This window comes from Neoarius graeffei, chromosome 1 (genome assembly GCF_027579695.1).
Source record: "Neoarius graeffei isolate fNeoGra1 chromosome 1, fNeoGra1.pri, whole genome shotgun sequence".
In the NCBI taxonomy this organism is placed as follows: Eukaryota; Metazoa; Chordata; class Actinopteri; order Siluriformes; family Ariidae; genus Neoarius; species Neoarius graeffei.
In genome coordinates, this window is record NC_083569.1 from 7,050,160 (window position 1) to 7,062,442 (window position 12,283).

General features: G+C 43.7%; 1 protein-coding gene across 2 annotated transcripts in view; it reads right to left on the reverse strand.

Annotated features, from left to right (window-relative positions):
- The window catches only part of usp33 (ubiquitin specific peptidase 33), a 51,219-nt gene that overhangs the window by 13,487 nt on the left and 25,449 nt on the right, over positions 1-12,283 (reverse strand). Inside the window, exons 10-17 of one of the 2 annotated variants that reach the window (XM_060929030.1) lie at positions 8,350-8,656; positions 8,107-8,247; positions 7,867-7,979; positions 7,610-7,782; positions 2,805-2,875; positions 2,490-2,523; positions 2,251-2,296; positions 209-389 (exon numbers count right to left, since the gene is read on the reverse strand). In XM_060929030.1, coding sequence (XP_060785013.1) covers positions 209-389; positions 2,251-2,296; positions 2,490-2,523; positions 2,805-2,875; positions 7,610-7,782; positions 7,867-7,979; positions 8,107-8,247; positions 8,350-8,656 — 1,066 coding nt within the window. Of the gene's footprint in view, positions 1-208; positions 390-2,250; positions 2,297-2,489; positions 2,524-2,804; positions 2,876-7,609; positions 7,980-8,106; positions 8,248-8,349; positions 8,657-12,283 lie in introns of both variants that reach the window. The other variant, XM_060929022.1, reaches the window with a different exon arrangement.

The following is a 12,283-nucleotide window of genomic DNA, read 5'->3' on the forward strand; positions in this document are numbered from 1 at the left end:
AAAACTCTTCAGTGACCCAGCGATCTTTTATGGAATTTTGTGTCAGACACACACACACGTTTTGTCCCTATATCTCAATCTTGTACTGTATATACTGAACCTCTCTTCAGGACACACTGAATTAGTATTTAGCAACACAAACCTCATACAGAGAAAATTTACCGTCACGTTATTTCTATCGCGATGTTATTTATTTGGTGGAACTCACTGCTGGCAGTGCCGTGGTGACAGATGACGGACAGCAGGTCATAGGTGGTGGTCTGCGCTGAGCTGTCTTTGGCCAGGAAGGGCTGTAAATCCAAGCCGTCCAGCGGGAACGAGACATGAGTGTTGATCTTGGTGGAGAACATCAGCTCGTGCCTGAAGCGCTTCAGGTGAATACATAAGATCTGGAAGAAGAGGAAATATTCTTTAGGAGGTCCCAATCTTCTTCACAATGCAGACTGGACTCTGGTTATCACTGTGCATCTGAGGGTTCAGGGTCCATACCCACAAAAAAAAAAAAAAAACACCACACACACACACACACACACAGTGGGGCAAAAAAGTATTTAGTCAGTCACCAATTGTGCAAGTTCTCCCACTTAAAAAGATGAGAGAGGCCTGTAATTTTCGTCATAGGTACACTTCAACTATGAGAGACAGAAAGAAAAAAAAAATCCAGAAAATCACATTGTCTGATTTTTAAAGAATTTATTTGCAAATTATGGTGGAAAATAAGTATTTGGTCAATAACAAAAGTTCATCTCAATACTTTGTTATATACCCCTTTGTTGGCAATGACAGAGGTCAAACGTTTTCTGTGAGTCTTCACAAGGATTTCACACACTGTTGCTGGTATTTTGGCCCATTCCTCCATGCAGATCTCCTCTAGAGCAGTGATGTTTGGGGGCTGTCGCTGGGCAACACCGACTTTCAACTCCCTCCAAAGATTTTCTATGGGGTTGAGATCTGGAGACTGGCTAGGCCACTCCAGGACCTTGAAATGCTTCTTACGAAGCCACTCCTTCGTTGCCCGGGCGGTGTGTTTGGGATCATTGTCATGCTGAAAGACCCAGCCACGTTTCATCTTCAATGCCCTTGCTGATGGAAGGAGGTTTTCACTCAAAATCTCACGATACATGGCCCCATTCATTCTTTCCTTTACACGGATCAGTCGTCCTGGTCCCTTTGCAGAAAAACAGCCCCAAAGCATGATGTTTCCACCCCCATGCTTCACAGTAGGTATGGTGCTCTTTGGATGCAACTCAGCATTCTTTCTCCTCCAAACACAAGTTGAGTTTTTACCAAAAAGTTCTATTTTGGTTTCATCTAACCATATGACATTCTCCCAATCCTCTTCTGGATCATCCAAATGCTCTCTAGCAAACTTCAGACGGGCCTGGACATGTACTGGCTTAAGCAGGGGGACACGTCTGGCACTGCAGGATTTGAGTCCCTGGCGGCGTAGTGTGTTACTGATGGTAGCCTTTGTTACTTTGGTCCCAGCTCTCTGCAGGTCATTCACTAGGTCCCCCCCGTGTGGGTCTGGGATTTTTGCTCACCGTTCTTGTGATCATTTTGACCCCACGGGGTGAGATCTTGCATGGAGCCCCAGATCGAGGGAGATTATCAGTGGTCTTGTATGTCTTCCATTTTCTAATAATCGCTCCCACAGTTGATTTCTTCACACCAAGCTGCTTACCTATTGCAGATTCAGTCTTCCCAGCCTGGTGCAGGTCTACAATTTTGTTTCTGGTGTCGTTTGACAGCTCTTTGGTCTTGGCCATAGTGAAGTTTGGAGTGTGACTGTTTGAGGTTGTGGACAGGTGTCTTTTATACTGATAACGAGTTCAAACAGGTGCCATTAATACAGGTAACGAGTGGAGGACAGAGGAGCCTCTTAAAGAAGTTGTTACAGGTCTGTGAGAGCCAGAAATCTTGCTTGTTTGTAGGTGACCAAATACTTATTTTACCAAGGAATTGACCAATTAATTCATTAAAAATCCTACAATGTGATTTCCTGGATTCTTTCCCCCATTCTGTCTCTCATAGTTGAAGTGTACCTATGATGAAAATTACAGGCCTCTCTCACCTCTTTAAGTGGGAGAACTTGCACAATTGGTGGCTGACTAAATGCTTTTTTGCCCCACTGTATATATCCAGTCAAATCAGAAATTCTCAATGTCTTTAGTGTCACAAGAATTTATGAATATGCAAAGAAGGCAAACGCGAATGAGATAATCAAGTGGACAGATTTTCATCACGCACCTCTGGCAAACTCTGAACTTTGCAGAACTTGACTCCATTTCTCAACCTAAAAACAAGCCGCACACACAAAGCTGAAAAACTCCATAACTAACGATTAATAGCATCACATTTCCTAACCTTTCCATTGAATAACGTACACTAAAACAACCAGATATTAAAAATGGCTCCATTGGAACGCTAATAATCTGACATTTAGTACAGTAGAACCATATTCACACCCAATTATTTGACATACTCACTTCTTGCACTTTTCACAGCTGTACATGTTGTCTCCTAAAGAGGGAGGAAGGAGGAAAAAAATGGTGAATTAAGCACACAAAAAAAAAGTAACTCATTTGGAGGCGGGGCTTATAATCACAGGTTTGCTTTTTCACATCGAATTTCCTCCTGATCGCGATGCTCCGTTTTAAAATACTCTGAAAGCGAACCGCTCGCCGAACGAAAGACAGGAAAACGTTTCCCTGTGCGGCTCGGGCACACTGAGACTAGAGCACCTCAACATGATAAACTGAGATTTTAGTTTGAGATCGTGAGTGACAAAGAGCCTTACGGACCTTTCAGTTCATCTCGGGCGAAGAAGGCGGCCAGACAGTCCTGCAGCGTGACCACCGGACCCCAGAACCAGCTACAGATCAACAAAATGAAAAGAATAAAATCATTAAAAGGATCAAGTAAAGAGCAAAAATATGAGAGTGCGCCAAATGGCTGCTAAGGTTTGGCGTAAATGAGTGCACCCCCTTTGAAAAGTAACATTTTAAACAATCTCTCAATGAACACCAACAATTTCCAACAAGTTTAACTTATAACGTGAAAGTAAGGTTAATAATCTAACTTAGATTACACATTTTTCAGTTTTACTCAAATTAGGGTGGTGCAAAAATGAGTACACCCTACAACATCTAGTACTTTGTATGGCCTCCATGATTTTTAATGACCGCACCGAGTCTTCTAGGCATGGAATGAACAAGTTGGCGACATTTTGCAACATCAATCTTTTTCCATTCTTCAACAACGACCTCTTTTAGTGACTGATGCTCAACTCGTCTCTTCAGAATTCCCCGTAGGTGTTCGATTGGGTTCAGATCAAGAGACGTACTCTGCCACTGAATCACTTTCACCCTGTTCTTCTTCAGAAATCCAACAGATGGGTGTTTAGTCATGTTGGAAAAGTGCACGATGACCAAGGGCACGGAGTGATGGTAGCAACTTCTCTTTCAGTATGGAGATCTTGCATGTGACGTCACAGCTGATCCAGATTGTGACAGATGCCATTTTGTCGGTCAAACGCCATATTTCCGCCTTCTACTTCTGGTTCTACTTCTACCTTTTCTTCTGGAAAACCCTACTATATACAATTCTACTACAACGGCTGCGGCTACAAGCTCTCCCTACCTGTGCACGTTTTTTGTGTGTATTTTTGCGTGTTGTTCGTCTGTATCGGACTTCAATATCCACTACAACCGTGTGGACTTACTGGACATTGGTTTCCAGCAGAAAATGACGGTTTGTAGCGATTTCCATCGCATGCACAACATTCCGGACGAGATAGCGAGACCAGCGGGGTCTCCGTGGATTGTTATCGGGTCTGGCAGGCGAAGGAGGCGGCGCCGGGAGCGGAAGCAAAAGCGAGGCTGCAGGCAGAGCCGGCCTGTTGACTAAGCTCAGAAAACAGCCACTCAAATCTCCACTGCTAAGCCTCTACTTCTCCAACGCCAGATCCATGGTAAACAAGACGGACGATTTGGAATTACAGCTGGAATTACCTTATTCTATTCTATAATCGGCTGGTCAGTGCATCTAGTATAAGTACTAGTAATACTTAAGTGACTTACCCGTCCAATGAGGATTGTTATTTTCTTGTTTACAAGATGCCACATCTGAGTCGCTGACAAATCCTGAATTTCTGTAAAGATAACTGTCCAGAGATTTATAAGCACGCAGTGCTTCACCACTGAACAGCGAGGGAAAGTTAATGAGGCAATTATACACGTCCGGGTATTCCACCTCTGGCAGTTCAATATCCACTGACACAGTCGTGAAAACTACGTCCGGTAAGCCATAAGGGTCACTAATCTGTAGATCGTTTATTTTAGACACATATCTAGTTATCTGTTCATTAGAAAAATGAGCCGTGTAGTCCGTCGGTTGAAATTGATCCATTCTGTACACGAGTGCAGCAGGATTCAGCTGTGTTTTTTACCGACAAGATGGTGGCTGTGTACTTTCCGGTCGCGTGACTGCAAGAGCTCTATAGAGCGATACGTCTGTGAATTCATGATGCCATCAATGAAACGCAGCCCCACATAAGGACACTGCCACCACCATGTTTCACTGTACGCACCAGGCGTTTTTCTTTGTATTCCTCACCTTTGCGACGCCATCAGTTCCAAAAACATTTATCTTGGTCTCATCACTCCAGAGTATAGAGTCCCAGTAGTCTTCATCTTTGTCAGCATGGGCCCTGGCAAACTCTAGGCGGGCTTTTTTGTGCCTGGGCTTTAGGAGAGGCTTCTTTCGTGGACTGCGTCCGTGCATGCCATTCCTCTGCAGCGTACGCCGTATTATGCAGGGCTTGAAATTCGCGGTGGTCCGGTCGCCCGAGGCGACTTAATTTGTCATTTGGCGGGTAATTCCTGTCACTAGGCAGCCCAGCTGGCTAGTTGAAAATAAAAAAAATATATATGAAGCGAAGATTCAGACACACCGCCACCTAAAGCCGCCACATATTAAACGTGTGCTGTGTCTGTGTTCATCGATGTGTTTATCAGCAGGATGGAAAATACCGAATTCCGAATCGTATCGTGTACGAGTCAGGCTGTCGGTTTTTTCACTACTGCGCATGCATATAACGCGTCTCGTTGAATATCACGGTAATCACGTGCAGTATTGGACCAGGTGGGTGGAGCATAGAAGCACGGCAGACCAGAACTGAGTTCTCAATGAACTATTTATTGCTAGCTTGGGGAGAGAGAGCTCCCTTTCTCTGCTCTCCTCTCCTTTTAAAGGGTGCAGTCGCTGGGGAAGATACACAAACACAGGTTAATCCCCATCAGGTGCAATGATTCCACCACTTACCTTCCCTGACTCCGACCTCCATTCACAGACCGACAGTTGGCCACGCCCACGCTGCCACATCACGTTAACAAATTCAATAGATGTGGCCACATTATTGCCCGTTTAAACGCGTGTTTTTGTTGCTGTTTACATCTACATCTGCCAAAGCTATGTTGCGACGTGGAATTTTCTGAAAGGTGGACAGAAACCGCCAGAGACGGGGACAAAGCGACCTCGGTCTGAAGAGGAGAAACGACAAAGGACTTCTAAGCAAACGTGGGAGCAGGGTAGGCCTCGGCTGCGATACGATTTTTATGGAATAGTTAATTTTTTTCAAGTTGATTCCTCGTCAATATGAAGCTCCGAATGCCTTCTCTCTCATAAATGGTTAAATACATAAAGCATGTTGGACATGTTTTGGGTGCTATAGTCATGATAGTAAGTATATTTGCTTTCAATACTCATACACCAAGTTGCAAAGTTTTCCAATATATTATTATTTGTTGATATGATATTATGGTGCTCCGTGTTGTTCTCATTTACGTATTTAACAACAGTATCAAAATACTCGGGTGTTGAAATAAACGCACGTTAGTCATGAACAATGGTGACTAATCTGTTTTGCGTTATTTTTGACAGAAGTAAAATTCATACATGAACAAATTTTGGCGAGTTGATTTTCTGTTTGGCGAGTTACTTTGGAAGGGAACTAGTCCGGCTGGCTGGCGAAAAAAAAAAAAGAATTTCGAGCCCTGTTGTGTCACAGGAAATAGTCACCCCAGTTTGGCTTTCTACTTCTTTAGATAACTGCATCATACCTGTCAACCCTCCCGTTTTTCCCGGGAAATCCCTTATTTTGACTTATTTCCCGCTGTCTTCCCGTTTTTTTATTTTCCCGAAAATATCCCGTATTTTCATATTATATAAAAGTCCCGTATTTTCACAATATAAAAAAGTCGGTAGGTCCAGAATTCATGACGCGCCTCTGACAGGAGTTTACAGCAGGAAGTCGGGCCATGAATTCACGTCCCCGCCCTCTCAGGCATCAGTCATTACATAACTACGTCCGGAGGCGAGGCTGAGCAAGTGATTAGGTTGCCAGATTGGGCGGTTTCAAGTGCATTTTGGCGGGTTTTGAACATATTTTGGGCTGGAAAACGTCAGCAGTATCTGGCAACACTGATTAGGTCTGAGGTGAAGATGGCGATGCTAATAGCTAAGAAAAACATTAGCCTCTCTTTCTTTGATGATTTCAACAAGTGCGTGGCTGGAATGTTCCCAGACTCTTCCATCGCAAAGAAATTTTCCATGGGGAAAACGAAAGCCTCCCAAATAATCAAAGGTAAGCTACACATGTTTACATTAAGTATGTCCTGGCTAAGACCTCATAAATAGCCTAGTGTAAACTAATTGGTGTATTAACTGTTTTATCCACTCATTGTCTGTTTTATTTTCTATCTGAAACTTACCCATTTTAAATCACTCTTGGTTTAATATCTTATATTACTCTCTCTTTATTACATCCATCCATCCATCTATCTAGTGTTCCGAGGCCATGACTATGGTAAAACCATAATAAATTGCAATGGAATTGAATTTATTGACTGGTTATATAATGACCTTTCTTATTTTAACATAAGATACGTATTTTAGCCCTTAATTTGGGAAATAACTGGTACCACTGAAAGCAAATAAAAATAAATGTATAGTTTATTCATAAATGCACTCTATAAACCATAAGCATATTGAGTTTGGGTCTTGGCTATCACCAACATGCACCAGAGTACAGGAAATCACAAATACTAGATAGAAAATTGCCCCCCATCCAACTACACACCCACTTTTGGTGAAGGGTATGACTTTCCGAAATTTTCCCTTATTTTGAGTTAAAAATCTGGGAAATATCCCTTTTTTTCAAACCTCAAAGTTGACAGGTATGAACTGCATGCCGATTGTTTTCAACCCTTCTCATCAGAAGACGCTCCTGTCGAGGTGTTAACTTCCGTGGACGACCTGGACGTCTCTGCGAGATGGCCGCAGTTCCATCTTTCTGAAATTTTTGCGACGGTATTCTGACTGATAAGTAAAGCTTTGCTGATCTTCTTGTCGCCTTCACCTTTGTGGTGGAAAGAAATTATTTTCTTTGGGCAATTCTGAAGAGACGAGTTGAGCATCAGTCACTAAAAGAGGTCGTTGTTGAAGAATGTCGCCAACTTGTTCATTCCATGCCTAGGCCATGCAAAGTACTAGATGTTGTGGGGTGTACTCATGTACGCCGAGCACTATAGATAAAATATACAAGCACCTCTTGATGTATTCGAGGACGAAGGCGATCCAGCCCTGAGGAGCGTAAGCCTCGCCGCATGACCCCGCCTTCACCAGCGACGTCTGATGAGTGGCGGAGTGAAGCCTGGCGAGATCCTCTTTCCCGGGAATGGGCAGGGAAATGTCCTGGAAGTTCTCCAGAGTCACGGACACCTGAAGAGACAGAGCAGGATCACAGTGCGACATGCTACACGACGAACGTGCACGCGCACGACAGCACGTCTCAGAGTGACTCACCCTGTCGCAGGTCAGGCACTGCACCGAGCTGACGATGGTGCCGTCGAAAACGTCAGCGATGATGCTGCGGTATTTCCTCTGCCGCTTGCTCTTCGGGGACGCGAACATGCTCACTGTTCCCGACACACGCACACGTGTACGCCGAAATCAAATTTCAGAGTTTTGTCAAGACTGAAAACTCAGACTCGTGTATTCATTTCACACTCTATAATAAAATGCGACGTTTCTTTGAAGAGTTACCTTTCTTGTGAGCCGGATTGAGGTTCGACCACATGGAGGTGGATTTGGGCGGGCTGCTGGACAGTTTGGACCCGATGTTCTCGCAGGCACTCGGGCTCTGGGGCCGGCCACTGCTGCTGATCTGGATCTCTGGGTTCGTGTCTGAAGAAAAAGACAAGCGATTCGGAAAGAATAATCGCGTCGATCTCATGTAGCGTCCGCGATGCTTCTGACCGATCAGATTTGAGAATTCGAAGCACTGACCCGTGGCCTTGCTGTGTTTGACGGCTCCCTGGCTGCTGACGATGGCCGCCGTGTCCTCGTCCTTGTCGGCTCGGTGCAGCTCGTTGATGAGGTTCTTTTCTCTTTGCCGCTCTCGGCTTGCTTTCTCCTCGTCTGAGATGAGCGTGTCGGCTTCGTTAGCCTCGTTCGCTTCATGAGGCTCGGCGGGCTCGTTTGGCTCGTCTTCGTCCGCTCCTGCAGTCTGACTCCGGTCCTCGAGTTCTTCGACCAGCTCCTTGAGCTCCTCGTGCAGCTGGTCCATCAGGCAGCGGAGGAACTCTTGAGAATCCTGAACAGACACACACAAAGATCCGAGCACAGTTACAATCGAAAGGAAAGAAAAAAAAAAAAAGCACGAAAGATGAAGCTTGTTTAAACAAGACGCTGATTAACATGCATTTATTTAACCATCAGGAAAACTGCAAGCTTCAATCTTTGGGATTTTTATGCTTCATGTACAGCGCTCAGCGTAAATGAGTCCACCCCCTTTGACAAGTTTAATATCACATCTGTTTAACTTATAACGTGAAAGTAACGTTAATAATCGAACTTAGATTACACATTTTTCAGTTTTACTCAAATTAGGGTGGTGCAAAAATGAGTACACCCCACAACAAAAACTACTCCATCTAGTACTTTGTATGGCCTCCATGATTTTTAATGACGGCACCGAGTCTTCTAGGCATGGAATGAACAAGAATCTTTTTCCGTTCTTCAACAACGACCTCTTTTAGTGACTGATGCTCAACTCGTCTCTTCAGAATTCCCCGTAGGTGTTCGATTGGGTTCAGATCAGGAGACGTACTCGGCCACTGAATCACTTTCACCCTGTTCTTCTTCAGAAATCTAACAGATGTGCGTTTAGTCATGTTGGAAAAGTGCACGACGACCAAGGGCACGGAGTGATGGTAGCATCTTCTCTTTTAGTCTAGAGCGATACGTCTGTGAATTCATGATGCCATCAATGAAATGCAGCCCCACATAAGGACGCTGCCACCACCATGTTTCACTGTAGGCACCAGGCGTTTTTCTTTGTATTCCTCACCTTTGCGACGCCATCAGTTCCAAAAACATTTATCTTGGTCTCATCACTCCAGAGTATAGAGTCCCAGTAGTCTTCATCTTTGTCAGCATGGGTCCTGGCAAACTCTAGGCGGGCTTTTTTGTGCCTGGGCTTTAGGAGAGGCTTCTTTCGTGGACGGCGTCCGTGCATGCCGTTCCTCTGCAGCGTACGCCGTATTGCGTCACGGGAAATAGTCACCCCGGTTTGGCTTTCTACTTCTTTAGATAAATGCATGCCGGTTTTCTTCAACCCTTCTCATCAGAAGACGCTCCTGTCGAGGTGTTAACTTCCGTGGACGTCTCTGTGAGATGGTCGCAGTTCCATCTTTCTGAAAATTTTGCACCATTTTTGCTACAGTATTCTAACTGATAAGTAAAGCTTTGCTGATCTTCTTGTAGCCATCACCTTTGTGGTGGAAAGAAATTATTTTCTTTGGGGAATTCTGAAGAGACGAGTTGAGCATCAGTCACTAAAAGAGGTCGTTGTTGAAGAATGGAAAAAGATTGATGTTGCAAAATGTCCCCAACTTGTTCATTCCATGCCTAGAAGACTTGGTGCCGTCATTAAAAATCATGGAGGCCATACAAAGTACTAGATGTTGTGGGGTGTACTCATTTTTGCACCACCCTAATTTGAGTAAAACTGAAAAATGTGTAATCCAAGTTATATTATTAACCTTACTTTCACGTTATAAGTTAAACAGATGTTATATTAAACTTGTCAACATTTTGGAAATTGTTTGTGTTCATTGAGATATTGTTTAAAATGTTACTTTTCAAAGGGGGTGCACTTATTTACGCTGAGCACTATAGATAAACCAAATATCCAAGCGTGTCAGGGAAATACATACACACCAAAAAAAAAAAAAAAAAAAAAAAAAGACAAGCTGTTACAGACAAAACATCCAAGAGGTTTCAAAAGTCCTGGAACATTCCCAAGAACTCTTTACGTCTGAACATCAACCATCATGTTGGACTGATTGTGTTTATCCAAAAACAGTCCAGATCAGGTTTTAGTATTTCTCGGACTCTTGACCCAGTCACTGAATCCTCTAGACCTGCTCCAGAGTCACAATTGTGCCATGGTCTTTCCATTTTTTTTTAAATAGTGGATTTACTAATGCACAAAGCTCAACATTTGGGATCGAGCTTTCATAACCTTCTGATGATTTCTACTCTTACAGAACTTTGTCCTTTTGAAAGCTCGTTGGCGTTTTTGATTTCTTAGGTGTATTTATACTGAGATCACACATCCATAAGGCTTTTGTCAAGCTCGCCAAGACCGCAGCCAGGACTAGCCGTGATCGAGCCTTGCTCCAAATGAAAGCAAGGCCGAGTCACGACAAAGTGAAAACTATCAAACCCTTTGAGGCCAAGCATTTATTTGAACTAGTTCGTTACACCAAGGATCAGGTGGTTTTCGAGAAGAAAACATACAACCCCGATTCCAAAAAAGTTGGGACAAAGTACAAATCGTAAATAAAAACGGAATGCAATGATGTGGAAGTTTCAAAATTCCATATTTTATTCAGAATAGAACATAGATGACATATCAAATGTTTAAACTGAGAAAATGTATCATTTAAAGAGAAAAGTTAGGTGATTTTTAAATTTCATGACAACACATCTCAAAAAAGTTGGGACAAGGCCATGTTTCCCACTGTGAGACATCCCCTTTTCTCTTTACAACAGTCTGTAAACGTCTGGGGACTGAGGAGACAAGTTGCTCAAGTTTAGGGATAGGAATGTTAACCCATTCTTGTCTAATGTAGGATTCTAGTTGCTCAACTGTCTTGGGTCTTTTTTGTCGTATCTTCCATTTTATGATGCGCCAAATGTTTTCTATGGGTGAAAGATCTGGACTGCAGGCTGGCCAGTTCAGTACCCGGACCCTTCTTCTACGCAGCCATGATGCTGTAATTGATGCAGTATGTGGTTTGGCATTGTCATGTTGGAAAATGCAAGGTCTTCCCTGAAAGAGACGTCGTCTGGATGGGAGCATATGTTGCTCTAGAACCTGGATATACCTTTCAGCATTGATGGTGTCTTTCCAGATGTGTAAGCTGCCCATGCCACACGCATTAATGCAACCCCATACCATCAGAGATGCAGGCTTCTGAACTGAGCGCCGATAACAACTCGGGTCGTCCTTCTCCTCTTTAGTCCGAATGACACGGCGTCCCTGATTTCCATAAAGAACTTCACATTTTGATTCGTCTGACCACAGAACAGTTTTCCACTTTGCCACAGTCCATTTTAAATGAGCCTTGGCCCAGAGAATACGTCTGCGCTTCTGGATCATGTTTAGATACGACTTCTTCTTTGAACTATAGAGTTTTAGCTGGCAACGGCGGATGGCACGGTGAATTGTGTTCACAGATAATGTTCTCTGGAAATATTCCTGAGCCCATTTTGTGATTTCCAATACAGAAGCATGCCTGTACGTGATGCAGTGCCGTCTAAGGGCCGGAAGATCACGGGCACCCGGTATGGGCCTTGACCCTTACGCACAGAGATTCTTGATATGTTCAAACTCTTTGCAATTTTACACTGTCGAACTCCTTTCTGATATTGCTCCACTATTTGTCGGCGCAGAATTAGGGGGATTGGTGATCCTCTTCCAATCTTTACTTCTGAGAGCCGCTGCCACTCCAAGATGCTCTTTTTATACCCAGTCATGTTAATGACCTATTGCCAATTGACCTAATGAGTTGCAATTTGGTCCTCCAGCTGTTCCTTTTTTGTACCTTTAACTTTTCCAGCCTCTTATTGCCCCTGTCCCAACTTTTTTGAGATGTGTTGCTGTCATGAAATTTCAAATGGGCCAATATTTGGCATGAAATTTCAAAATGTC